The sequence below is a fragment of the Salvelinus namaycush genome, chromosome 15 (genome assembly GCF_016432855.1).
Source record: "Salvelinus namaycush isolate Seneca chromosome 15, SaNama_1.0, whole genome shotgun sequence".
Taxonomy (NCBI): Eukaryota; Metazoa; Chordata; class Actinopteri; order Salmoniformes; family Salmonidae; genus Salvelinus; species Salvelinus namaycush.
The window spans coordinates 3737665-3765508 of NC_052321.1; the positions used below are offsets into that span (position 1 = coordinate 3737665).

At 48.1% G+C, this 27844-nt stretch overlaps 1 protein-coding gene across 2 annotated transcripts in view; it reads right to left on the reverse strand.

Annotated features, from left to right (window-relative positions):
- The window catches only part of map4k5 (mitogen-activated protein kinase kinase kinase kinase 5), a 113413-nt gene that overhangs the window by 70595 nt on the left and 14974 nt on the right, over nucleotides 1–27844 (reverse strand). Inside the window, exons 4-16 of one of the 2 annotated variants that reach the window (XM_039009210.1) lie at nucleotides 27475–27565; nucleotides 24366–24430; nucleotides 22727–22782; nucleotides 20255–20302; nucleotides 18291–18333; nucleotides 18112–18184; nucleotides 14788–14919; nucleotides 13990–14052; nucleotides 13820–13901; nucleotides 12644–12760; nucleotides 8567–8645; nucleotides 4691–4749; nucleotides 2966–3033 (exon numbers count right to left, since the gene is read on the reverse strand). In XM_039009210.1, coding sequence (XP_038865138.1) covers nucleotides 2966–3033; nucleotides 4691–4749; nucleotides 8567–8645; nucleotides 12644–12760; nucleotides 13820–13901; nucleotides 13990–14052; nucleotides 14788–14919; nucleotides 18112–18184; nucleotides 18291–18333; nucleotides 20255–20302; nucleotides 22727–22782; nucleotides 24366–24430; nucleotides 27475–27565 — 976 coding nt within the window. Of the gene's footprint in view, nucleotides 1–2965; nucleotides 3034–4690; nucleotides 4750–8566; nucleotides 8646–12643; nucleotides 12761–13819; nucleotides 13902–13989; nucleotides 14053–14787; nucleotides 14920–18111; nucleotides 18185–18290; nucleotides 18334–20254; nucleotides 20303–22726; nucleotides 22783–24365; nucleotides 24431–27474; nucleotides 27569–27844 lie in introns of those variants that run through there. The other variant, XM_039009211.1, reaches the window with a different exon arrangement.

Below are 27844 nucleotides of genomic sequence, written 5' to 3' on the forward strand. Positions count from 1 at the left end.
TTCTAAGTGTGTAGGCTACTACTGTAACTAGTTTACATATTGGTTCTAAGTGTGTAGGCTACCACTGTAACTAGTTTACATATTGGTTCTAAGTGTGTAGGCTACCACTGTAACTAGTTTACATATTGGTTCTCAGTGTGTAGGCTACTACTGTAACTCGTTTACATATTGGTTCTAAGTGTGTAGGCTACTACTGTAACTAGTTTACATATTGGTTCTAAGTGTGTAGGCTACTACTGTAACTCGTTTTACATATTGGTTCTAAGTGTGTAGGCTACTACTGTAACTAGTTTTACATATTGGTTCTAAGTGTGTAGGCTACTACTGTAACTAGTTTTACATATTGGTTCTAAGTGTGTAGGCTACTACTGTAACTCGTTTTACATATTGGTTCTAAGTGTGTAGGCTACCACTGTAACTAGTTTAACATTCTGTTGAGTAGACAGACAAGACAATGTTTCAGAACTCGCGGGCGGGTGCAGCATATTTAGGTTGTGGAAAAAGTGACCAAAAACATTGTTGAATTGAAACGATTGGGTTTACAGGTCCACAACAGACTGGTTGGTTCTACAGCTACGTTAGAGCACGGCAGGGCATCAGGATGGGTATGAACGGAGCAGGGTGACACACAGCCAGGCCACAGCACAGCAGCTGCCTTTAACACCATCGGCCAGGCTGCCATCACAACAGATAATGGAGTGGAGTGGGTCAATGGCATCCTACCACAGGACACTCAAGTAGCCTCCCCATTAAGCACCCTATTCCCTATATAGTGCACTACTTTTGACCGGGGCCTATTGGGTTCATACTGGCTCTGGTCAAAAGTAGTGCACTAAAATAGGGAATAGGGTGCCATTGGGGAAAACATACACAGGGTGTTGTTAGTGTTACCGTTGGAACAACTCGTCCTCAACGCTTTTCAGAAGGCTCCTTTGGAAGGACAGGCGAAGAAGAGAGCAACAGAAAGGAAGGAAGGAAAGAAGAAGAAACAAAAGAAACAAAAGGACAGTCAAAGCACATGGACGAACAAGGACGTTGCTCGTACACAACGAGGTACAACGCCGATCAACACGCCAGACTACACGGGGACAGGCGTGTAGGGTCAACAGTCATGCTTTAAGAAGAGAACAGGGTAGCTAGCTCCACACAAACTGAGGTGATTTGAAACAGGTTAGTCCAGGGGTGTCAAATTCATTCCATGAAGGTATCTAGTGTATATTTTGGTCATTTCTTTTCAATTTGGGTACAATTAAGATCTAGATAACAAGGTGAGTGGGACTAATCAGTGACCTGGGCCTGTATTCATAAAGCATTTCAGTGTAGGAGTGCTGGTCTAGGATCAGGTCCCACGCTGTCCATATAATCTCATTCATTATGATCTAGGATCAGGTCCCACGCTGTCCATATAATCTCATTCATTATGATCTAGGATCAAGTCCCACGCTGTCCATATAATCTCATTCATTATGATCTAGGATCAGGTCCCACGCTGTCCATATAATCTCATTCATTATGATCAAGTCCCACGCTGTCCATATAATCTCATTCATTATGATCTAGGATCAGGTCCCACGCTGTCCATATAATCTCATTATGATCTAGGATCAGGTCCCACGCTGTCCATATAATCTCATTCATTATGATCTAGGCTCAGGTCCCACGCTGTCCATATAATCTCATTCACTATGATCTAGGATCAGGTCCCACGCTGTCCATATAACCTCATTCATTATGATCTAGGATCAGGTCCCACGCTGTCCATATAATCTCATTCATTATGATCTAGGATCAGGTCCCACGCTGTCCATATAATCTCATTATGATCTAGGATCAGGTCCCACACTGTCCATATAATCTCATTCATTATGATCTAGGATCAAGTACCACGCTGTCCATATAATCTCATTCATTATGATCTAAAGGGGAAAACTGGTCCTAGATGAGCACTGTTACTGTAAGAAGCTGATTGGATACAGGCCCTGATCAATCAAGTACAAGGGAGAAGTAAAGACATGCAGCCCCTTGACCCTCCATGGAACGGATCCCTGTAGTGTGTGGAACGGATCCCTGTAGTGTGTGGAACGGATCCCTGTAGTGTGTGGAACGGATCCCTGTAGTGTGTGGAACGGATCCCTGTAGTGTGTGGAACGGATCCCTGTAGTGTGTGGAACGGATCCCTGTAGTGTGTGGAACGGATCCCTGTAGTGTGTGGAACGGATCCCTGTAGTGTGTGGAACGGATCCCTGTAGTGTGTGGAACGGATCCCTGTAGTGTGTGGAACGGATCCCTGTAGTGTGTGGAACGGATCCCTGTAGTGTGTGGAACGGATCCCTGTAGTGTGTGGAACGGATCCCTGTAGTGTGTGGGCTTGTCTCACAGCCAGGGGAAGTAGGGAGGATTCACAAAATGATTCACACAACAAAACTCAGTAAAAGTTCAAAACCTACTCAACACCTATAAAAAGACAAAACAGAAACATAGAAAGCTTGAGCAGTGTAGATTGTTTACAGAGGAATTGATTACTAAAGGTATTGATTACTAAAAGGTATTGATTACTAAAGGTATTGATTACTAAAGGTATTGATTACTAAAAGGTATTGATTACTAACGCCAGGGCTCTCGCGCTGTCCTGTGTACCCATGGTCTAATAGAGAGGAACCATCCCACTCTCTTTAAAAAGTGTTGTTGGGGGCGTAAAACCAGCCAAAAATGTAATGGGTCCGCATTAAAAAATATATACATATTACCTCTTTTTTGGTTTATCTAGCTTTATTTGACATATTTTTAAAGTGCGGAGGAAGCCATTCCAGTTTTGCTTAACCACGGTGGTATTCAGTAGTCCCACGGCAGACTCGCATTGGACCAGAAAAGACGAGACAGGAGACAGCCCAGCCAGCTAAAAAAAAACAGAAGCCTGGAGCCATAACGGAGGCGTTCCCATGACGACGGTTACCACGGTTCTTACCTGGTCGTGATGCCTCCCTCTGCGAATGGGCTCCAGGGGGAGGGGAAGTCACTCTGTTTAGTCACATCCTAACAAACAAGACAGTTAGTTCCATAACACCAGGGCAGTGTAGAAAATGGCACCCTATATAGTAGTGAACTACCTTTGACAAAGGCTCTTGTACATAAAACGGACGTTAGTGAAATGCTTACATACAAGCCCTTCACCAACAAAGCAGTTAAGAAAAGTACAACAATAAAAAAATCAAAAACAGTAAGAAATAATTAAAGAGCAGCAGTAAAATAACAATAACGAGACTATATACAGGGTGTTACGGTACAGAGTCAATGTGGAGGCTATATACAGGGTGTTACGGTACAGAGTCAATGTGGAGGCTATATACAGGGTGTTACGGTACAGAGTCAATGTGGAGGCTATATACAGGGTGTTACGGTACAGAGTCAATGTGGAGGCTATATACAGGGGGTACCAGTACAGAGTCAATGTGGAGGCTATATACAGGGGGTACCAGTACAGAGTCAATGTGGAGGCTATATACAGGGGGTACCAGTACAGAGTCAATGTGGAGGCTATATACAGGGTGTTACGGTACAGAGTCAATGTGGAGGCTATATACAGGGTGTTACGGTACAGAGTCAATGTGGAGGCTATATACAGGGTGTTGGTACAGAGTCAATGTGGAGGCTATATACAGGGGGTACCAGTACAGAGTCAATGTGGAGGCTATATACAGGGGGTACCAGTACAGAGTCAATGTGGAGGCTATATACAGGGGGTACCAGTACAGAGTCAATGTGGAGGCTATATACAGGGGGTACCAGTACAGAGTCAATGTGGAGGCTATATACAGGGGGTACTAGTACAGAGTCAATGTGGAGGCTATATACAGGGGGTACCGGGACAGAGTCAATGTGAAGGCTATATACAGGGGTACCGGTACAGAGTCAATGTGGAGGCTATATACAGGGTGTTACGGTACAGAGTCAATGTGGAGGCTATATACAGGGTGTACCGGTACAGAGTCAATGTGGAGACTATATACAGGGGGTACCGGTACAGAGTCAATGTGAAGGCTATATAGAGGGTGTTACGGTACAGAGTCAATGTGGAGGCTATATACAGGGGGTACCGGTACAGAGTCAATGTGGAGACTATATACAGGTTGTTACGGTACAGAGTCAATGTGGAGGCTATATACAGGGTGTTACGGTACAGAGTCAATGTGGAGGCTATATACAGGGTGTTGGTACAGAGTCAATGTGGAGACTATATACAGGGTGTTGGTACAGAGTCAATGTGGAGGCTATATACAGGGTGTTACGGTACAGAGTCAATGTGGAGGCTATATACAGGGGGTACCGGTACAGAGTCAATGTGGAGGCTATATACAGGGGGTACCGGGACAGAGTCAATGTGGAGGCTATATACAGGGGGTACCGGGACAGAGTCAATGTGGAGGCTATATACAGGGGGTACCGGGACAGAGTCAATGCAGGCTGCGTCTGAAATGGCACCCCATACCCTAGTCAAAAGAACTTCCACTATAGGGGGCCATTTTGGACGCACTCCTTTTATTTGAGGGAATTTACAAATCACTTCCCGACCAACGTATGAGAGAAAATACGGCTGATAAACAGTACGGGAAAGAGATAAAAAAAAGAGGTAAAAAAAAAAAAATCACAAATAACCAATGTAATTGCTTTATGTAATATTAAATATATTCACCATTTCAGTGTGAGCCTCCGTTTCCTTCCTCAGCGGAGGTTCAAACTTCACCTTATCAACTGTGGAGGAGAGAAGAAGGCTTGAAGTGGCATTGAGACATTACACACTCCAGTCAGTAGGGGGAGACAGATCCCAACACTCCCAACCATCACAACAAACCATACCAGTATCCTTAATGCATCAACACTGAGTAGGGTAACACTGAGTAAACCCTTTAATAAGACACCGACTGATCTTAGACCAGTTTCGCATTTCTCCAACTAATGGTTGTGGTTTAGGTTGTGGTGAGGGGAAACTCATCCTAGATCTGTACATAGGGGAAACTTCAAACCAGAGCCATCAAACACAAAAGGGCAGGCCAGGCTCTCTCCGTTAATTAGGATCACACATTCAGGCACTATGTGAGTCTCAAAATGGCACCCGATAGAGTGCATCACTTTTAACCAAGGTTCTCTGGTGGAATAAAGATCCATTTTGGGACATGCCTTGTTCGACTGCTTCCTCCCTTCCCAAAGCTTTCCCCCTACCTCAGTCATGTCAGTGATTATTTCAAGGAAGGACGCGGTCTTTGAACAGGGCTTTAGTTTTCCTACGGCAACATGATGAAAGAAGGTTTAGTTAATGAAGGTTAACGCTTTGATCCTCGGTACTGTCGGACAGAGCCAGGTGGTACCCGCTGGTACCACTACGGCCGGATGTGATACAGCCTGGATTCGAACCAGGGACTGTAATGACGCCCCTTGCGCCACTCGGGAGCCCCATATGTCTCTGGTCTAAAGTAGTGCACTATGTAGGGAATAGTGAGTCATCTGAGAGACATCCAGTGTCTGTCATAATCACTTCATCATTGGTTGCATTGCTGATACGCAAACAGGAGTGGCATTGAGCTACTGTGTGGAGTGAACCAGTAACATACAGACTGGTATGAAGACACCTGACATGGTTCTAAAATTGCAAAAATCTTCTCTCTGCCCAATGGGAAAATGTTTAGAATTACATCAAACATGCTTCAAAAAACAGAAACATTTTCTCTACGTCACACGGCAAAATGAGGAGAATTGCAGGAAATTCACTCTAAAACAACAACAAAAATGTACTCGCAACAAAAGGTTAGGGCCGACTTGACTGCATGTGTGGGTATGCAGACCCGCGAGCCACTGCGGCCCCTCCTGATGAGTTCAGATTGTGGCCCCTACCCCCCACTCTATATTATCAGAGCATCAAGCATTATCACCTGTAGCCCCACTGATGCAGCATAGTGGCTATAAGTAAAGGGAATGGGGATACCTAGTCAGTTGTACAACTGAATGCATTCAACTGTAATGTGTCTTCCTCATTTAACCCAACCCCTCTGAATCAGAGAGGTGTGGAGGAGGGCTGCCTTAAATCAACATCCACGTCATCGGCGCCCGGCGAACAGTAGGTTAACTGCCTTGCTCAGGGGCAGAACAGATTTTTACCTTGTCAGCTAAATGAATAGGCTGATTGTCCATCTGCATTAACCCCATTGGACACAACATCCTGATTGTTATTATTAATAACAATTTGAATGTAAGGCGCCCCGTCGCCCCCCGTAAGGCGCCCCGTCGCCCCCCGTAAGGCGCCCCGTCGCCCCCCGTAAGGCGCCCCGTCGCCCCCCGTAAGGAGCCCCGTCGCCCCAGAGGAGGAGGAGAGGACCAGAGGAGGAGGACGAGTGGACCAGAGGAGGAAAGGAGGAGAGGAACCAGAGGAGGAGGAGAAGAACAGAAGAGGAGAAGAGGACCGGAGGACCAGAGGAGGAGTAGGAGAGGACCAGAGGAGGAGTAGGAGGAGAGGACCAGAGGAGGAGGAGGAGGAGAGGACCAGAGGAGGAGGAGGAGGACCAGGGTTAATGTAGTAGGAGGAGGAGGAGGACCAGGGTTAATGTAGTAGGAGGAGGAGGACCAGGGTTAATGTAGTAGGAGGAGGAGGAGGACCAGGGGAGGAGGAGGAGAGGACCAGAGGAGGAGGAGGAGAGGACCAGAGGAGGAGGAGGAGAGGACCAGAGGAGGAGGAGAGGACCAGAGGACAAGAAGAGGACAAGAAGAGGACCAGAGGACAAGAAGAGGACCAGAGGAGGAGGAGAGGACCAGAGGAGGAGAACCAGAGGAGGAGGAGAGGACCAGAGGAGGAGAAGAGGACCAGAGGAGGAGGAGAGGACCAGAGGAGGAGGAGGAGAGGACCAGAGGAGGAGGAGGAGAGGACCAGAGGAGAGGACCAGAGGACAAGAAGAGGACCAGAGGAGGAGGAGAGGACCAGAGGAGGAGGAGGAGGAGGAGAGGACCAGAGGAGGAGGACAAGAGGACCAGGTGAGGTGAGGAAGAGTGGACCAGAGGAGGAAAGGAGGAGAGGAACCAGAGGAGGAGGAGAAGACCAGAAGAGGAGAAGAGGACCGGAGGAGAGGAGGAGGAGAAGAGGACCAGAGGAGGAGGAGGAGAGGACCAGAGGAGGAGGAGGAGAGGACCAGAGGAGGAGGAGGAGAGGACCAGAGGAGGAGGAGGAGAGGACCAGAGGAGGAGGAGGAGGAGGAGAGGACCAGAGGAGGAGGAGGAGAGGACCAGAGGAGGAGGAGGAGAGGACCAGAGGAGGAGGAGGAGAGGACCAGAGGAGGAGAGGACCAGAGGACAAGAAGAGGACCAGAGGAGGAGGAGAGGACCAGAGGAGGAGGAGGAGGAGGAGAGGACCAGAGGAGGAGGAGGAGGAGGAGAGGACCAGAGGAGAGGACCAGAGGACAAGAAGAGGACCAGAGGAGGAGAGGACCAGAGGAGGAGGAGGAGAGGACCGGAGGAGAAGAGGAGAAGAGCACCAGAGGAGGAGAAGAGGACCAGAGGAGGAGGAGAGGACCAGAGGAAGAGGAGGAGAGGACCAGAGGAAGAGGAGGAGAGGACCAGAGGAGGAGGAGGAGAGGACCAGAGGAGGAGGAGGAGAGGACCAGAGGAGGAGGAGGAGAGGACCAGAGGAGGAGGAGGAGAGGACCAGAGGAGAGGAGGAGAGGACCAGAGGAGGAGGACAAGAGGACCAGGTGAGGTGAGGAAGAGTGGACCAGAGGAGGAAAGGAGGAGAGGAACCAGAGGAGGAGGAGAAGACCAGAAGAGGAGAAGAGGACCGGAGGAGAAGAAGAGGAGAAGAGCACCAGAGGAGGAGAAGAGGAGAAGAGGACCAGAGGAGGAGGAGAGGACCAGAGGAGGAGGAGGAGAGGACCAGAGGAGGAGGAGGAGAGGACCAGAGGAAGAGGAGGAGAGGACCAGAGGAGGAGGAGGAGAGGACCAGAGGAGGAGGAGGAGAGGACCAGAGGAGGAGGAGGAGAGGACCAGAGGAGGAGGAGGAGAGGACCAGAGGAGGAGGAGGAGAGGACCAGAGGAGAGGACCAGAGGACAAGAAGAGGACCAGAGGAGGAGGAGAGGACCAGAGGAGGAGGAGGAGGAGGAGAGGACCAGAGGAGGAGGACAAGAGGACCAGGTGAGGTGAGGAAGAGTGGACCAGAGGAGGAAAGGAGGAGAGGAACCAGAGGAGGAGGAGAAGACCAGAAGAGGAGAAGAGGACCAGAGGAGGAGAAGAGGACCAGAGGAGAAGAGGACCAGAGGAGGGGAGAAGAGGACCAGAAGAGGAGGAGGAGAAGACCAGAAGAGGAGGAGAGGACCGGAGGAGAAGAGGACCAGAGGAGGAGAAGAAGACCAGAGGAGGAGAGGAAAGAGTGGAAGAGGAGAGGATAGGAGGAGAAAGGAGAAGAGAGGAGAAACCAGAGGAGGAGAGGAAAGAGGAGAAGAGAGAAGAAGACCAGAGGAGGAGAGGAAAGAGTGGAAGAGGAGAGGATAGGAGGAGAAAGGAGAAGAGAGGAGAGTGGCTGTTGTTACTTACAGCTGATCTCTGAGTGAGTTCTCTCTGGTCTGGGGTGTTTGTTGATGGAACGGATGGTGTGTCTCACTACTGAAAGAGACTGAGGGAGGGGGAGAAATAGGGGGGAGAAAGATAAGGGAAGAGAGAGGACAAGGTAAGAAAGAGGGGGAGAAAGAGAGTAGACAGACTTCAAAATTAGATACGTTTCAAAGTGAAAGAATATACACAGTGGATTCGTAAACTATTCAGACCCCTTGACTTTTTCCACATTTTGCTACATTACAGCCGTACTATAAAATTGATGTTTTCCCTCATCAATCGACAAACAATACCCCATAATGTCAAAGCAAAATGTTTTTTAGAAATTATAACAAACTATCACATTCACATTTAAGTATTCAGACCCTTTACTCAGTACTTTGTTGAAGCACATTTGGCAGTGATTACAGCCTCAAGTCTTCTTGGGTATGACGCTACAAGCTTGGCACAACTGTATTTGGGGAGTATTTCCCCATTCTTCTCTGCAGATCCTCTTGAGCTCTGTCAGGTTGGACGGGGAGTGACGCTGCAAAGTTATTTTCAGGACTCTCCAGAGATGTTCGATCGGGTTCAAGTCCGGGCTCTGGCTGGGCCACTCAAGGACATTCAGAGACTTGTCCCCAAGCCACTCCTGCGTTGTCTTGGCTGTGTGCTTAAGGTCGTTGTCCTGTTGGAAGATGAACCTTCTCCCCAATCTGAGGTCCTGAGCACTTTGGAGCAAATTTTTTCTCTGTTACTCTTTCCCTCGGTCCTGACTAGTTTCCCAGTCTCTGCCACTGAAAAACATCCTCACAGCATGATGCTGCCACCATCATGCTTCACCATAGGGATGGTGCCAGGTTTCCTCCATACATGACGCTTGGCATTCAGGCCAAAGAGTTTAATCTTGGTTTCATCAGACCAGAGAATCTTGTTTCTCATGGTCTGAGAGTCCTTTAGGTGCCTTTTGGCAAACTCCAAGCGGGCTGTCATGTGTCTTTGACTGAGGAGTGACTTCCGTCTGGCCACTAACATAAAGGCCTGATTTTTGGAGTGCTGCATAGATGGTTGTCCTTCTGGAAGGTTCTCCCATCTCCACAGAGGAACTCTGGAACTCTGTCAGAGTGACCATCCGGTTCTTGGTCATCTCCCTGACCAAGGCTCTTCTCCCCCGAATGCTCAGTTTGACCGGGCGGCCAGCTTTAGGAAAAGTCTTGGTGGTTCCAAACTTCTGCCATTTCAGAATGATGGAGGCAACTGTGTTCTTGGGGACCTTCAATGCTGCAGCCATTTTTTGGTACCCTTCGCCAGATCTCTGCCTCGGCACAATCCTGTCTCGGAGCTCTACGGATAATTCCTTCGACCTCATGGCTTGGTTTTTGCTCTGACATGCACTGTCAACTGTGGGACCATATATAGACAGGTGTGTGCCTTTCCAAATCATGTCCAATCAATTGAATTTACCACAAGTGGACTCCAATCAAGTTGTCGAAACATCTCAAGGATGATCAATAGAAACAGGATGCACCTGAACTCAATTTTTAGTCTCATAGCAAAGGGCCTGAATACTTATGTAAATAAAATATTATTTTTTTCAATTTTTTATGAATTTGAAAACAATTCTAAAAACCTGTTTTCGCTTTGTCATTATGGGGTATTGTGTTTATAGATTGCTGGGCATTAAAAAAAAAAAAATACATAACATGATACCACAAGAGTAAACAATGTCATAAAGGTGAGAAAGAGATTATTATAGAGATGCACTGTATATGGGAATAGGGAGCCATTTTAGCCCCAGACCGACAGACAGGGCTGTGGGTAGTTTAGCCCCAGACAGACAGACAGACAGGGCTGTGGTTAGTTTTAGCCCCAGACAGACAGACAGGGCTGTGGGTAGTTTAGCCGCAGACAGACAGACAGGGCTGTGGGTAGTTTTAGCCCCAGACAGACAGACAGACAGGGCTGTGGTTAGTTTTAGTCCCAGACAGACAGACAGGGCTGTGGTTAGTTTTAGTCCCAGACAGACAGGGCTGTGGTTAGTTTAGCCCCAGACAGACAGACAGGGCTGTGGTTAGTTTAGCCCCAGACAGACAGACAGACACAGGGCTGTGGTTAGTTTTATCCCCAGACAGACAGACAGGGCTATGGTTAGTTTTAGTCCCAGACAGACAGACAGGGCTGTGGTTAGTTTTAGTCCCAGACAGACAGACAGGGCTGTGGATAGTTTTAGTCCCAGACAGACAGGGCTGTGGTTAGTTTTAGCCCCAGACAGACAGACAGGGCTGTGGTTAGTTTAGCCCCAGACAGACAGGGCTGTGGGTAGTTTAGCCCCAGACAGACAGGGCTGTGGTTAGTTTTAGTCCCAGACAGACAGACAGGGCTGTGGGTAGTTTAGCCCCAGACAGACAGGGCTGTGGGTAGTTTAGCCCCAGACAGACAGGGCTGTGGTTAGTTTTATCCCCAGACAGACAGACAGGGCTGTGGTTAGTTTTAGTCCCAGACAGACAGACAGGGCTGTGGGTAGTTTAGCCCCAGACAGACAGACAGGGCTGTGGGTAGTTTAGCCCCAGACAGACAGGGCTGTGGTTAGTTTTAGTCCCAGACAGACAGACAGGGCTGTGGTTAGTTTTATCCCCAGACAGACAGACAGGGCTGTGGTTAGTTTTAGTCCCAGACAGACAGACAGGGCTGTGGTTAGTTTTAGTCCCAGACAGACAGACAGGGCTGTGGTTAGTTTTAGTCCCAGACAGACAGACAGGGCTGTGGTTAGTTTTAGTCCCAGACAGACAGACAGGGCTGTGGTTAGTTTTAGTCCCAGACAGACAGACAGGGCTGTGGTTAGTTTTAGTCCCAGACAGACAGGGCTGTGGTTAGTTTTATCCCCAGACAGACAGACAGGGCTGTGGGTAGTTTTATCCCCAGACAGACAGGGCTGTATTTAGTTTTATCCCCAGACAGACAGACAGGGCTGTATTTAGTTTTATCCCCAGACAGACAGACAGGGCTGTGGGAAGTTTTATCCCCAGACAGACAGACAGGGCTGTATTTAGTTTTATCCCCAGACAGACAGACAGGGCTGTGGTTAGTTTAGCCCCAGACAGACAGACAGGGCTGTGGGTAGTTTAGCCCCAGACACAGACAGACATGGCTGTGGGTAGTTTAGCCCCAGACAGACAGACAGATAGGGCTGTGGTTAGTTTTAGTCCCAGACAGACAGGGCTGTGGTTAGTTTTAGTCCCAGACAGACAGACAGGGCTGTGGGTAGTTTAGCCCCAGAGAGACAGGGCTGTGGGTAGTTTAGCCCCAGACAGACAGGGCTGTGGGTAGTTTAGCCCCAGACAGACAGGGCTGTGGTTAGTTTTATCCCCAGACAGACAGACAGGGCTGTGGTTAGTTTTAGTCCCAGACAGACAGACAGGGCTGTGGGTAGTTTAGCCCCAGACAGACAGACAGGGCTGTGGGTAGTTTAGTCCCAGACAGACAGACAGGGCTGTGGGTAGTTTAGCCCCAGACAGACAGACAGATAGGGCTGTGGTTAGTTTTAGTCCCAGACAGACAGGGCTGTGGTTAGTTTTAGTCCCAGACAGACAGACAGGGCTGTGGGTAGTTTAGCCCCAGACAGACAGGGCTGTGGGTAGTTTAGCCCCAGACAGACAGGGCTGTGGTTAGTTTTATCCCCAGACAGACAGACAGGGCTGTGGTTAGTTTTAGTCCCAGACAGACAGACAGGGCTGTGGTTAGTTTTAGTCCCAGACAGACAGACAGGGCTGTGGGTAGTTTAGCCCCAGACAGACAGGGCTGTGGGTAGTTTAGCCCCAGACAGACAGGGCTGTGGTTAGTTTTATCCCCAGACAGACAGACAGGGCTGTGGTTAGTTTTAGTCCCAGACAGACAGACAGGGCTGTGGTTAGTTTTAGCCCCAGACAGACAGGGCTGTGGTTAGTTTTAGTCCCAGACAGACAGACAGGGCTGTGGGTAGTTTAGCCCCAGACAGACAGGGCTGTGGGTAGTTTAGCCCCAGACAGACAGGGCTGTGGGTAGTTTAGCCCCAGACAGACAGGGCTGTGGTTATTTATTTACCTCCAGGTCATCGTCGTCCACCTCAGAGAAGTGTTGGTGGTTGTCTGGGTTGTTCATCTTGTCCAGCAGCTCCACAGCCACCCTCCTGGTCAGCCCTGTCTGATCTATAAACAAATGCTGCAACACAGACAGACGGGGGGGGGGGGGGGGGGGGGGGGGAGACAGACAGACGGGGGGGGGAGAGAGAGGCAGACAGACGGGGGGGGGGGAGAGACACAGACAGACGGGGGGGGGGGGGAGAGACACAGACAGACGGGGGGGGAGAGAGACACAGACAGACGGGGGGGGGGGAGAGAGACACAGACAGACGGGGGGGGGGGGAGAGAGACACAGACAGACGGGGGGGGGGGAGAGAGACACAGACAGACGGGGGGGGGGAGAGAGACACAGACAGACGGGGGGGGAGAGAGACACAGACAGACGGGGGGGGAGAGAGACACAGACGGGGGGGAGAGAGACACAGACAGACGGGGGGGGGGGGGGGGGGGAGAGAGAGACAGACGGGGGGGAGAGACAGACAGACGGGGGGGAGAGACAGACAGACGGGGGGGGAGAGAGACAGACGGGGGGGAGGGACAGACAGACGGGGGAGAGGGACAGACAGACGGGGAGAGACAGACAGACGGGGGGAGAGACAGACAGACGGGGGGAGAGACATAGGGGGGGGGAGAGACAGACAGATGGGGGGAGAGACAGACAGATGGGGGGAGAGACAGACAGATGGGGGGAGAGACAGACAGATGGGGGGAGAGACAGACAGATGGGGGGAGAGACAGACAGATGGGGGGAGAGACAGACATATGGGGGGAGAGACAGACATATGGGGGGAGAGACAGACAGACAAAGGGGGACAGACAAGCTTTATTAGTGATCTTGTGACAATAACACAAGATGGCCTGCACACTAATGCTCTGAATAGCAGCTTTTAGAATGGACAACTATTAACTAGGATCAACCTCTGACAGTCCAGAACCAGGAGAAACAAGAGAGGAACACTTTCCTTTTCACTATCATTAACACCTTGTACATCTCAGAGGAAGAGTCTTGTCAACCCTAATGATCCAGAACATTTGTAATTATTAACAACTTGTTTAATTAGACTGTCTAAGCTGGTTTCCCCCGACCCTATTCCTCAACCAAGAAGCACTTTCAAATGAGGATGTGTCAGTTCGTTACCGATAGGAGCTTCTCTGCTGTCGGTCTCTTCTTTGGGTTCTTGGTCAGAGAGACTTTCACAAAGTTATGGAAGGCTGTGGACCTGGAGGGGGAGGGAAACTGTTACTGACTGCAGCGGGGGGGGGGCATTAGGGGGTATTTGTTCCAGGTCACAGGTGTACTGTACTCACCATTTAACTTTATCTTTCAGCTTGGGAGGTTGAAAGCTGCTCTTTGACATGAGAAACAAGGCCCTGGAATACAACACATCAAATCGTGGTATATAACATTCTCTTACTTCACCACCAGTGTTCGGAGACTTTTAGACAATGTCCCGGGGTGAGTTTCCCCAAAAAAACCTTCCTAGCATTAAGATCGTCTTAAGGGCCAATGGTAGGCATTAGCGATCTTAATGCTACAACATTTTGGGGAAACTCGACCCCCTGTAATGTTAATTGAATCAGATCAGAGAACAGCAGGAACATTATCAGAATACAAAAAGCAGGAATTGGATAAATCTGACACAGAAACTGATTATTAGATGGGTGAGGAATTGGGGCAGATACAGCAGTTGATTGGTGGATGACGTGTGTATGGAAGTGGAGGACAGGAGCAGCACTCATTGGCTGATATGAGGAAGAAATGAACGTAACAGACGTAAAGAGACGCCTGAGCCGAGTCTCCTCTTCCCCTTTTCAGGGGAAAACACTGTATCCCTGAAAACAGGCAACATCCGCTTTCTGCCAACACCTCCAAGGGTGATGAGGATGTGGAGCAGAAACAGCACTGATTGGCTGATGTGTTAGGAAGTGGAGCAGCAACAGCACTGATTGGCTGATGTGTTAGGAAGTGGAGCAGCAACAGCACTGATTGGCTGATGTGTTAGGATGTGGAGCAGAAACAGCACTGATTAGTTGATGAGTGAGGAAGTGGATGGCAGAGGCAGCCCCGATTGGCTGATAAATGAGGAAGTGGATCAAGAACAGTACCTCATTGGGTGCAGGTCAAACATTGGAGGCTGCAGCTCGGCCAGTTCTATGGAGGTGATGCCCACAGCCCAGATGTCACACAGCTGGTTGTAACCTCCGTTCTTCTCCACCGCTGCTACCTCTGGGGCCATCCTGGACAGATAACAGACATATTATACATCTCACTGCTACCTCTGGGGCCATCCTGGACAGATAACAGACATATTACACATCTCACTGCTACCTCTGGGGCCATCCTGGACAGATAACAGACATATTATACATCTCACTGCTACCTCTGGGGCCATCCTGGACAGATAACAGACATATTATACATCTCACTGCTACCTCTGGTGCCATCCTGGACAGATAACAGACATATTACACATCTCACTGCTACCTCTGGGGCCATCCTGGACAGATAACAGACATATTACACATCTCACTGCTACCTCTGGGGCCATCCTGGACAGATAAGACATATTATACATCTCACTGCTACCTCTGGGGCCATCCTGGACAGATAACAGACATATTATACATCTCACTGCTACCTCTGGTGCCATCCTGGACAGATAACAGACATATTACACATCTCACTGCTACCTCTGGGGCCATCCTGGACAGATAAGACATATTATACATCTCACTGCTACCTCTGGGGCCATCCTGGACAGATAACAGACATATTATACATCTCACTGCTACCTCTGGGGCCATCCTGGACAGATAACAGACATATTATACATCTCACTGCTACCTCTGGGGCCATCCTGGACAGATAAGACATATTATACATCTCACTGCTACCTCTGGTGCCATCCTGGACAGATAAGACATATTATACATCTCACTGCTACCTCTGGTGCCATCCTGGACAGATAACAGACATATTACACATCTCACTGCTACCTTCCTGGACAGATAACAGACATATTATACATCTCACTGCTACCTCTGGTGCCATCCTGGACAGATAACAGACATATTACACATCTCACTGCTACCTCTGGTGCCATCCTGGACAGATAACAGACATATTACACATCTCACTGCTACCTTCCTGGACAGATAACAGACATATTACACATCTCACTGCTACCTCTGGTGCCATCCTGGACAGATAACAGACATATTACACATCTCACTGCTACCTCTGGTGCCATCCTGGACAGATAACAGACATATTACACATCTCACTGCTACCTCTGGTGCCATCCTGGACAGATAACAGACATATTATACATCTCACTGCTACCTCTGGTGCCATCCTGGACAGATAAGACATATTATACATCTCACTGCTACCTCTGGTGCCATCCTGGACAGATAAGACATATTATACAACTCAATCTGCTGCCTCCTGTGGAGTAGTTAAATTATCACACTGCTGCCTCCTGTGGGGTAGTTAAATGATCACACTGCTGCCTCCTGTGGAGTAGTTAAATGATCACACTGCTGCCTCCTGTGGAGTAGTTAAATGATCACACTGCTGCCTCCTGTGGGGTAGTTAAATGATCACACTGCTGCCTCCTGTGGGGTAGTTAAATGATCACACTGCTGCCTCCTGTGGGGTAGTTAAATGATCACACTGCTGCCTCCTGTGGGGTAGTTAAATGATCACACTGCTGCCTCCTGTGGGGTAGTTAAATGATCACACTGCTGCCTCCTGTGGGGTAGTTAAATGATCACACTGCTGCCTCCTGTGGGGTAGTTAAATGATCACACTGCTGCCTCCTGTGGGGTAGTTAAATGATCACACTGCTGCCTCCTGTGGGGTAGTTAAATTATCACACTGCTGCCTCCTGTGGGGTAGTTAAATTATCACACTGCTGCCTCCTGTGGGGTAGTTAAATGATCACACTGCTGCCTCCTGTGGGGTAGTTAAATGATCACACTGCTGCCTCCTGTGGAGTAGTTAAATGATCACACTGCTGCCTCCTGTGGAGTAGTTAAATGATCACACTGCTGCCTCCTGTGGGGTAGTTCAATTATCACACTGCTGCCTCCTGTGGGGTAGTTAAATGATCACACTGCTGCCTCCTGTGGAGTAGTTAAATTATCACACTGCTGCCCCCTGTGGGGTAGTTAAATTATCACACTGCTGCCTCCTGTGGGGTAGTTAAATTCTCACACTGCTGCCTCCTGTGGGGTAGTTAAATTCTCACACTGCTGCCTCCTGTGGGGTAGTTAAATTCTCACACTGCTGCCTCCTGTGGGTGGGGAGGGATGGAGAGAAAGGCTATGTCCCGAATGGCACCCTATAAAAGTAGTTCACTATAATGGGTACAGGGAGCCATTTGGGACAAACAGCCTCAGAGAAAGACTCACCAGTAAGGAGTCCCGACAGAGGACCGTCTCAGAGAAAGACTCACCAGTAAGGAGTCCCGACAGAGGACCGTCTCAGAGAAAGACTCACCAGTAAGGAGTCCCGACAGAGGACCGTCTCAGAGAAAGACTCACCAGTAAGGAGTCCCGACAGAGGACCGTCTCAGAGAAAGACTCACCAGTAAGGAGTCCCGACAGAGGACCGTCTCAGAGAAAGACTCACCAGTAAGGAGTCCCGACAGAGGACCGTCTCAGAGAAAGGCTCACCAGTAAGGAGTCCCGACAGAGGACCGTCTCAGAGAAAGACTCACCAGTAAGGAGTCCCGACAGAGGACCGTCTCAGAGAAAGACTCACCAGTAAGGAGTCCCGACAGAGGACCGTCTCAGAGAAAAGACTCACCAGTAAGGAGTCCCGACAGAGGACCGTCTCAGAGAAAGACTCACCAGTAAGGAGTCCCGACAGAGGACCGTCTCAGAGAAAGACTCACCAGTAAGGAGTCCCGACAGAGGACCGTCTCAGAGAAATACTCACCAGTAAGGAGTCCCGACAGAGGACCGTCTCAGGGAAAGACTCACCAGTAAGGAGTCCCGACAGAGGACCGTCTCAGAGAAAGACTCACCAGTAAGGAGTCCCGACAGAGGACCGTCTCAGAGAAATACTCACCAGTAAGGAGTCCCGACAGAGGACCGTCTCAGGGAAAGACTCACCAGTAAGGAGTCCCGACAGAGGACCGTCTCAGAGAAAGACTCACCAGTAAGGAGTCCCGACAGAGGACCGTCTCAGAGAAAGACTCACCAGTAAGGAGTCCCGACAGAGGACCGTCTCAGAGAAAGGCTCACCAGTAAGGAGTCCCGACAGAGGACCGTCTCAGAGAAAGACTCACCAGTAAGGAGTCCCGACAGAGGACCGTCTCAGAGAAAAGACTCACCAGTAAGGAGTCCCGACAGAGGACCGTCTCAGAGAAAGACTCACCAGTAAGGAGTCCCGACAGAGGACCGTCTCAGAGAAAGACTCACCAGTAAGGAGTCCCGATGAAGGACTTCCTCTTGGCAATGGTGGCTGTTATTTTGGCTGCTACTCCAAAATCAGCTGGAACAACAAGTGACAGGTCCTTTCAGATTATATAAACACATGAACACAGCCGAGGGTCACGAGATCGACCTTTACAGGTCTTCAAACAGGATGAATAGCTCACCCAGTTTCACATCCCCGTTGTCTGTTAAGAGGATATTAGCACCCTGAAGAAAAGAAGCCAAAACAACAGACCGTTAGTCTCTCAGCCGGAAAGTTCCATCGCTCTACAGAACTTAGAATTGCTGATCAAAACAAAGATAGTGATTTTGTGGAATGAGGAAATGTGTGGTGTTATTTCATCTTTGACTGGTTGCGATAAAGCGATTGTAATCGTGTAGCTAGCAGGTATTGTATTTTGACTGTGGGGCAACACTATAGTGAGGGAGTTGGTATTGTGGTGGCGGGGTTGGATTTTATTGACAGCTGTGTCTGGCTGCATTCTGTAGTGAGAGAAAGAGGAGAGAGAGAGAGGAGAAGAGGGCGTGAGAGATCAGAGAGAGAGAGAGAGAGAGAGGAGAGAGGGCGAGAGAGAGCACAGAGAGGAGGAGAGAGAGAGAAAGAGGAGAGAGAGAAGAGGGCGTGAGAGATCAGAGAGAGAGAGAGAGAGAGAGAGAGAGGAGAAGAGAGGGCGAGAGAGAGCACAGAGAGGAGGAGAGAGGAGAGGGCGAGAGAGATCAGAGAGAGAGAGAAAGAGAGAGGGCGAGAGAGCACAGAGAGAAAGAGAGGAGAAGAGGGCGAGAGAGCACAGAGAGAAAGAGAGAGGAGAGATGGAGCGAAAGGAGAGAGCAAAAGAGAGGGCGAGAAAGATTGGTAGAGAGAGCAGATAAGTTTACTTGCTTTGGCAATGTAAAAATGTGTTTCCCATGCCAATAAAGCCCTTGTGTGTGTGTGTGTGTGTGTGTGTGTGTGTGTGTGTGTGTGTGTGTGTGTGTGTGTGTGTGTGTGTGTGTGTGTGTGTGTGTGTGTGTGTGTGAGAGAGCGCACAGAGACAGCAGAAACAGGAAACGACTGTGTACGATGGTAAAGCTGAGAGATCCTCTGTTAACACCACAAGAGAACAGCTATTATGAACTGGCTCGTGGGCAGCAGGGCACAGAAACACAACTGTAAAAGTGTGTTTCTTATTGGATAAGCCCAGGTCCGTTTTCTTCCGTTTGATGTCTAATAGTGCTGAGTGATTTGTGCTTTTTGAGGTCGGTTCGGTTTCTGTTCGATTTGTTTAAAAAAATATATTTTTTTTTTCCCCGATGTCGGTTTTGATTATTTGAGTTGAATGCTGTTTACACAGAATAAAACAATTAATACACGTCCCATGATGGTATTAACCATCATTTATTCACATTAATAAAATATGACATTTGTTTTATTTGATGACAGAGATACTGCCTGTGCTGTCTGACAAAATCAGTCACATGCAACCCCCAGTACACTACGCCATACCCCCAGTACACTACGCCATACCCCCCAGGACACTACGCCATACCCCCCAGGACACTACGCCATACCCCCCAGGACACTACGCCATACCCCCCAGTACACTACGCCATACCCCCCAGTACACTACGCCATACCCCCCAGTACACTACGCCATACCCCCCCAGTACACTACGCCATACCCCCCAGTTAGCCAGCCACTCGTTCTTCCTGTGACTTTTACTCACTCTGCAGAGATTATATGACACCATGCTTCTCATGTAGCCGAGTGGTTAGAGCGTTGGACTAGTAACCGAAAGGTTGCCAGATCAAATCCCTGAGCTGACAAGGTAAAAATCTGTTGTTCTGCCCCTGAACAAGGCAGTTAACCCACTGTTCCTAGGCCGTCATTGAAAATAAGAATTTGTTCTTAACTGACTCGCCGAGTTAAATAAAAAGGTAATTAAAAATAAAACAATTGCAGCATCGGCACAAGGAGGTAAGATTGTAGAGTGTGTGTTCTTACAACGTAAGTCACACCTCTGTCTGCAGCGAAGAGGAAGGTGTGAGAACAGACAGACAAGGCCTTCCGCTTTCCCTTCATTATGAACTAGCAGTGACGTTTCGTGAGCCAGTCTGTAGAAGACAGATAGAACGCGGATGGTGCCATACCTTGATGTCACGGTGCATCTTCCCCTTGCTGTGTAGGTATCCCAAACCCTGTGAATGGAAAAAGAGTTACGTGAGACTGGGCTGCAAATGGCCAACGTTGGGACACATCCTGAAGAGTAAAGAGACAAGTTAGTGTCTAACTAGGGCTGGTTTCCTGGATCTAGATTAAACCTAGGCCTATTTCTTATGTATCAGGCATCGAGCACTGATCTAGGATCAGGTCCTCCCTGTCCATATAACCTCATTCATTGTGATCTAGGATCAGGTCCTCCCTGTCCATATAACCTCATTCATTGTGATCTAGGATCAGGTCCTCCCTGTCCATATCACCTCATTCATTGTGATCTAGGATCAGGTCCTCCCTGTCCATATCACCTCATTCATTGTGATCTAGGATCAGGTCCTCCCTGTCCATATTACCTCATTCATTGTGATCTAGGATCAGGTCCTCCCTGTCCATATTACCTCATTCATTGTGATCTAGGATCAGGTCCTCCCTGTCCATATAACCTCATTCATTGTGATCTAGGATCAGGTCCTCCCTGTCCATATTACCTAATTCATTATGATCTAGGATCAGGTCCTCCTTGTCCATATAACCTCATTCATTGTGATCTAGGATCAGGTCCTCCTTGTCCATATAACCTCATTCATTGTGATCTAGGATCAGGTCCTCCCTGTCTATATAACCTCATTCATTGTGATCTAGGATCAGGTCCTCCTTGTCCATATCACCTCATTCATTGTGATCTAGGATCAGGCCCTCCCTGTCCATATTACCTCATGCATTGTGATCTAGGATCAGGTCCTCCCTGTCCATATTACCTCATTCATTGTGATCTAGGATCAGGTCCTCCCTGTCCATATAACCTCATTCATTGTGATCTAGGATCAGGTCCTCCCTGTCCATATTACCTAATTCATTATGATCTAGGATCAGGTCCTCCTTGTCCATATAACCTCATTCATTGTGATCTAGGATCAGGTCCTCCTTGTCCATATAACCTCATTCATTGTGATCTAGGATCAGGTCCTCCCTGTCTATATAACCTCATTCATTGTGATCTAGGATCAGGTCCTCCTTGTCCATATCACCTCATTCATTGTGATCTAGGATCAGGCCCTCCCTGTCCATATTACCTCATGCATTGTGATCTAGGATCAGGTCCTCCCTGTCCATATTACCTCATTCATTGTGATCTAGGATCAGGTCCTCCCTGTCCATATAACCTCATTCATTGTGATCTAGGATCAGGTCCTCCCTGTCCATATTACCTCATTCATTGTGATCTAGGATCAGGTCCTCCCTGTCCATATAACCTCATTCATTGTGATCTAGGATCAGGTCCTCCCTGTCCATATTACCTAATTCATTATGATCTAGGATCAGGTCCTCCTTGTCCATATAACCTCATTCATTGTGATCTAGGATCAGGTCCTCCTTGTCCATATAACCTCATTCATTGTGATCTAGGATCAGGTCCTCCCTGTCTATATAACCTCATTCATTGTGATCTAGGATCAGGTCCTCCTTGTCCATATCACCTCATTCATTGTGATCTAGGATCAGGCCCTCCCTGTCCATATTACCTCATGCATTGTGATCTAGGATCAGGTCCTCCCTGTCCATATTACCTCATTCATTGTGATCTAGGATCAGGTCCTCCCTGTCCATATAACCTCATTCATTGTGATCTAGGATCAGGTCCTCCCTGTCCATATTACCTAATTCATTATGATCTAGGATCAGGTCCTCCTTGTCCATATCACCTCATTCATTGTGATCTAGGATCAGGTCCTCCCTGTCCATATTACCTCATTCATTGTGATCTAGGATCAGGTCCTCCCTGTCCATATAACCTCATTCATTGTGATCTAGGATCAGGTCCTCCCTGTCCATATAACCTCATTCATTGTGATCTAGGATCAGGTCCTCCCTGTCCATATAACCTCATTCATTGTGATCTAGGATCAGGTCCTCCCTGTCCATATAACCTCATTCATTGTGATCTAGGATCAGGTCCTCCTTGTCCATATAACCTCATTCATTGTGATCTAGGATCAGGTCCTCCCTGTCTATATAACCTCATTCATTGTGATCTAGGATCAGGTCCTCCTTGTCCATATCACCTCATTCATTGTGATCTAGGATCAGGTCCTCCCTGTCCATATTACCTCATTCATTGTGATCTAGGATCAGGTCCTCCCTGTCCATATAAACTCATTCATTGTGATCTAGGATCAGGTCCTCCCTGTCCATATAAACTCATTCATTGTGATCTAGGATCAGGTCCTCCCTGTCCATCCATATAACCTCATTCATTGTGATCTAGGATCAGGTCATTCATTGTGATCTAAAAGGAAAAACTCTGATCCTTAAAATCAGTACAGCTACTCTGAGACGGCTGCAGGAGTCGGCTGAATCTATGTCCAGGAAACTGGCCCTAAGAGGGTTGAACTAAGTGTAATTACCTGTATGGTCTCTCTGCAGACGTAGGCTATCTGAGGCTCTGACAGAGGCCCCGTCACTGGGAAATTAAAACATGATGGTTATTCTGCTGCTGCCCCAAAAGCCATTTCTACAGTTTATTATACACAGTATATACCTAAAGTATGTGGACACCCCTTTAAATTAGTGGATTCGGCTTTTTCAGCCACACCCGTTGCAGACAGGTGTATAAAATGACCGAGCACACAGCCATGCAATCTCCATAGACAAACATTGTCAGTAGAATGGCCTTACTGAAGAGCTCAGTGACTTCCAACGTGGCACCGTTGAAAGGCAGAGTCAGTTAGACAAATGTCTGCCCTGCTAGAGCTGCCCCATTCAACATTAAGTGCTGTTATTGTGAAGTGGAAACATCTAGGAGCAACCACAGCACAGTCGTGAAGTGGTAGACCACACAAGCTAACAGAACGGAACCGCCGAGTGCTGAAAAAATGTGTCTGTCCTCGGTTGTAACACTCACTACAGAGTTCCAAACTGCCTCTGGAAGCAATGTCAGCACAATTTTACATTTACATTTAAGTCATTTAGCAGACGCTCTTATCCAGAGCGACTTACAAATTGGAAAGTTCATACATATTCATCCTGGTCCCCCCGTGGGAATTGAACCCTGGTCCCCCCGTGGGAATTGAACCCACAACCCTGGCGTTGCAAGCGCCATGCTCTACCAACTGAGCCACACGGGACCACAATAACTGTTTGTCAGGAGCTTCATGAAATGGGTTTCCATGGCCGAGCAGCCGCATACAAACCTAAGATCACCATGCGCAAGGCCAAGCGCCGGCTGGAGTGGTGTAAAGCTCGCCGCCATTGGACTCTGAAGGAGTGGAAAAGCATTCTCTGGAGTGATGAATCATGAATCTCCAATTGGCAGTCCGACGGATGAATCTGGGTTTGGCGGATGCCAGGAGAACACTACCTGCACCATAGCATAGTGCCAACTGTAAAGTTTGGTGGAGGAGGAATAATGGTCTGGGGCTGTTTTTCATGGTTCAGGCCCCTTAGTTCCAGGGAAGGTAAATCTTACCGCTACAGCATACCATGACATTCTAGACGATTCTGTTTTTACAACTTTGTGGCAACAATCTGGGGAAAGCCCTTTCCTGTTTCAGAATGACAATACCACCATACATAAAGCAAGGTGCATAAAGAAATGGCTTGTCGAGATCGGTGTGGAAGAACTTGACTGGCCTACACAGAACCCGAGACAGCGACAGAGAGAGAGAGAGACAGAGACAGCGACAGAGAGAGAGACAGCGAGAGAGAGAGAGAGAGAGAGCGAGAGAGACAGCGAGAGAGAGAGAGCGAGAGAGACAGCGAGAGAGAGAGAGCGAGAGAGACAGCGAGAGAGAGAGAGCGAGAGAGACAGCGAGAGAGAGCGAGAGAGACAGCGAGAGAGAGAGCGGTTAAGAGCGTTGAGCCAGTAACCCAAGACACGCTGGTTCAAATCCCCGAGCCGACTAGGTGAAAAACCTGCAGATGTGCCCTTGAGCAATCCACTTAACCCTAATTTGCTACTGTAAGTGGCTCTGAATAAGAGCGTCTGCTAAATGATTAAAACGTTTTAAAAGAAACGAGAGCGATATGAGCAGAATAACAACACACCGTGATATATGTCCTGTAGAGATCCTCCTCCACAGTACTCCATACAGATCCACAGCTTGTCACGGCTGATACAGGGAGGGAGAGGAGACGGTTACAATGACTTCAGAATACTAGTGTGTACAACACAGACACAAAAAGGCACAGTATTACACCTCTGATATACAGCGGATTGGTAGGAACCACGTCGCCATGAAAATACCTCGTCTTAATATTCTCTGAGCTGACTGGTCTGTAGACTACATTATTATGCCTTGCTGGTTGCCTGCTGTGATAAAGCCTACGTCTCTCCTGACTAAATGGTCATATAAACCAGATCAGAAGCTCTTAAGTCCTGTTAAACCTGCTGGAGGCCCCAGATCCTGGCGGTACAGGGCTGGGTCTATATACAGTGCCAGTATCCTCTTCCTGCTGTGCACTTTCCAACAGATTGTTTTAAATCCGCTTTTTTCCCCCCTCAAAAACCCAAAGTAGGGATGGGGGATTGTAATCATTTCACTATTAAAATAGAATAATACATTTTTGTCAGATATCCCGGATAGTGGAAATATGTTTGTTATTTATATACAGAACCAGAAGACGATAAAATATATTTTAATTTGTTTAACACCTTTTTGGTTACTACATGATTCCATATGTGTTATTTCATAGTTTTGATGTCTTCACTATTGTAAGAAATTGTAATAGAGACTGGAAACTAGTAATAACTACATTTCAACATAAGTCATCTTTTATACATAAGTCATCTTTTATACAAAATACACATACTCCTCTTTTCTCTTGGACATATGCTGGACTTATTAAGACACCAACTACAGACACATAATTCCCCTCCCCCATGATAACCACAGAACACACCCAACCCATGGTTGGAGCTCAAGACAAAGAACTATCTCAGGAACCAATGGAACGTGGACACCAGGCCTGTTCAGGACTACCCAAGACCCAGATCGACCAATTGGAAGGCCAGACTCGCAGATCAACCTACTTTGCTTGTTGTCTATATAAGACTGTACAACTGTGGAAACTACTCTCTTTCCGGACGATTTCATACAAATCAGACAGAAAGAGCCGTGCCGCACGCTTTGCCTAATATCTTTACACTTGAATAAATCTGCCTTATTATACAATTATCCACCTCGTCCTATTGTCTCCTCTTGTTCTCCTGTCAACAGTAAACGTTTTACTAACACTATTATTCTACAATGTAAAAAAAAATATTTAAAAAAAATAGAGAAACCCTTGAATGAGTAGGAGTCCAAACTTTTGACTGGTACTGTAAGTATTCAGACCCTTTACTCAGTACTTTGTTGAAGCACCTTTGGCAGCGATAACAGCCTTGAGTCTTCTTGGGTATGATGCTACAAGCTTGGCACACCTGTATTTGGAGAGTTTCTCCCATTCTTCTCTGCAGATCCTCTCAAGCTCTGTCAGGTTGGATGGGGAGCGTCGCTGCACAGCTATTTTCAGGTCTCTCCAGAGATGTTCGATTGGGTTCAAGTCCGGGTTCTGGCTGGGCTACTCAAGGACATTCAGAGACTTGTCCCGAAGCCACTTCTACAATGTTTTGGCTGTGTGCTTAGGGCCGTTGTCCTGTTAGAAGGTGAACCTTCGCCCCAGTCTGTGGTCCTGTGCTTTCTGGAGTAAGTTTTCATCAAGGATCTCTCTGTACTTTGCTCTGTTCATCATTGCCTCAATCCTACCTAGCATCCCAGTCTCTGCCGCTGAAAAACATACCCACAGTATGATGCTGCTACCTCCATGCTTCACTGTAGGGATGGTGCCAGGTTTCCTCCTGACGTGACGCTTGGCATCCAGGCCAATCTTGGTTTCATCAGACCAGAGAATCTTGTTTCTCATGGTCTGAAAGTCCTGTAAGTGCCTTTTGACAAACTCCAAGCGGGCTGTCATGTGCCATTTAATAAGGAGTGGCTTCCGTCTGGCTACTCTACCATAAAGGCCTGATTGGTAGACTTCTCCAGAGAGAGTTGTGCTTCTGGAAGGTTCTCCCATCTCCAGAGGATCTCTGGAGCTCTGTCAGAGAAACCATCGGGTTCTTGGTCACCTCCCAGACCAAGGCTCTTCTCCCCCGATTGCTCAGTTTGGCCGAGCGGCCAGCTCTAGGAAGAGTCTTGGTGGTTCCAAACTTCTTCCGTTTTTGACCTCATGGCTTGGTTTTTGCTCTGACATGCACTGTCACCTGTGGGACCTTATATAGACAGGTGTGCGCCTTTCCAAATCATATTCAATCATCTGAATTTACCCCAGATGGACTCCAATCAAGTTGTAGAAACATCTCTAGGATGATCAACATTTTGCACCTGAACTCAATTTAGAGACTCATAGCAAAAGGTCTGAATACTTATGTAAATTAGTTTTTCATCTATTTATTTTTTATAACATTTGCTTAAATTTCTAAAAACCTGTGTTTTCCGTTTGTCATTATGGGTTATTGTTTGTCGATTTTATTTAATAAATTTTAGAATAAGGCTGTAACATAAAGTGTAGAAAAAGGAAAGGGGTCTGAATACTTTGGGAATGCACTGTACATCTATGAGCAGGGCTGTGCCTATATAAGTCTATCATCAGGGCTGGCACCACTTGGCAGGGTTGTGCTAAGGCCATTCATAGGATAGTCCTGACGTCACTCAGCTACAGACTGCTAGAAGGTATTGAGTGTGGTCCTGGCTCTTACCAGAAGTAGCTCTGGGCCCCTGGTATTGAGTGTGGTCTTACCAGAGGTAGCTCTGGGCCCCTGGTATTGAGTGTGGTCTTACCAGAGGTAGCTCTGGGCCCCTGGTATTGAGTGTGGTCTTACCAGAGGTAGCTCTGGGCCCCTGGTATTGAGTGTGGTCTTACCAGAGTTAGCTCTGGGCCCCTGGTATTGAGTGTGGTCTTACCAGAGTTAGCTCTGGGCCCCTGGTATTGAGTGTGGTCTTACCAGAGGTAGCTTTGGGCCCCTGGTATTGAGTGTGGTCTTACCAGAGGTAGCTCTGGGCCCCTGGTATTGAGTGTGGTCTTACCAGAGGTAGCTCTGGGCCCCTGGTATTGAGTGTGGTCTTACCAGAGGTAGCTCTGGGCCCCTGGTATTGAGTGTGGTCTAGGCTCTTACCAGAGGTAGCTCCCGAAGTAGGCCACTATGTTGTGGTGCATGCATTCCTTCACCATGAAGATCTCCTGCTGGATGATGGAGAAGTCATCCCCTGGAAGCAGAGAGACAAACACAGCCAAATCAGATGTAGAAAAACACACAGAGACAGAGACACAGAGAGAGAGAGACAGAGAAAGAGAGATACAGAGAGAGACACAGAGAGACACAGAGAGACACACAGAGACACACAGAGAGAGAGACAGAGAGAGAGACAGAGAGAGAGACAGAGAGAGAGACAGAGAGAGAGACAGAGAGAGACAGAGAGAGAGACAGAGAGAGAGACAGAGAGAGAGACAGAGAGAGAGACAGAGAGAGAGACAGAGAGAGAGAC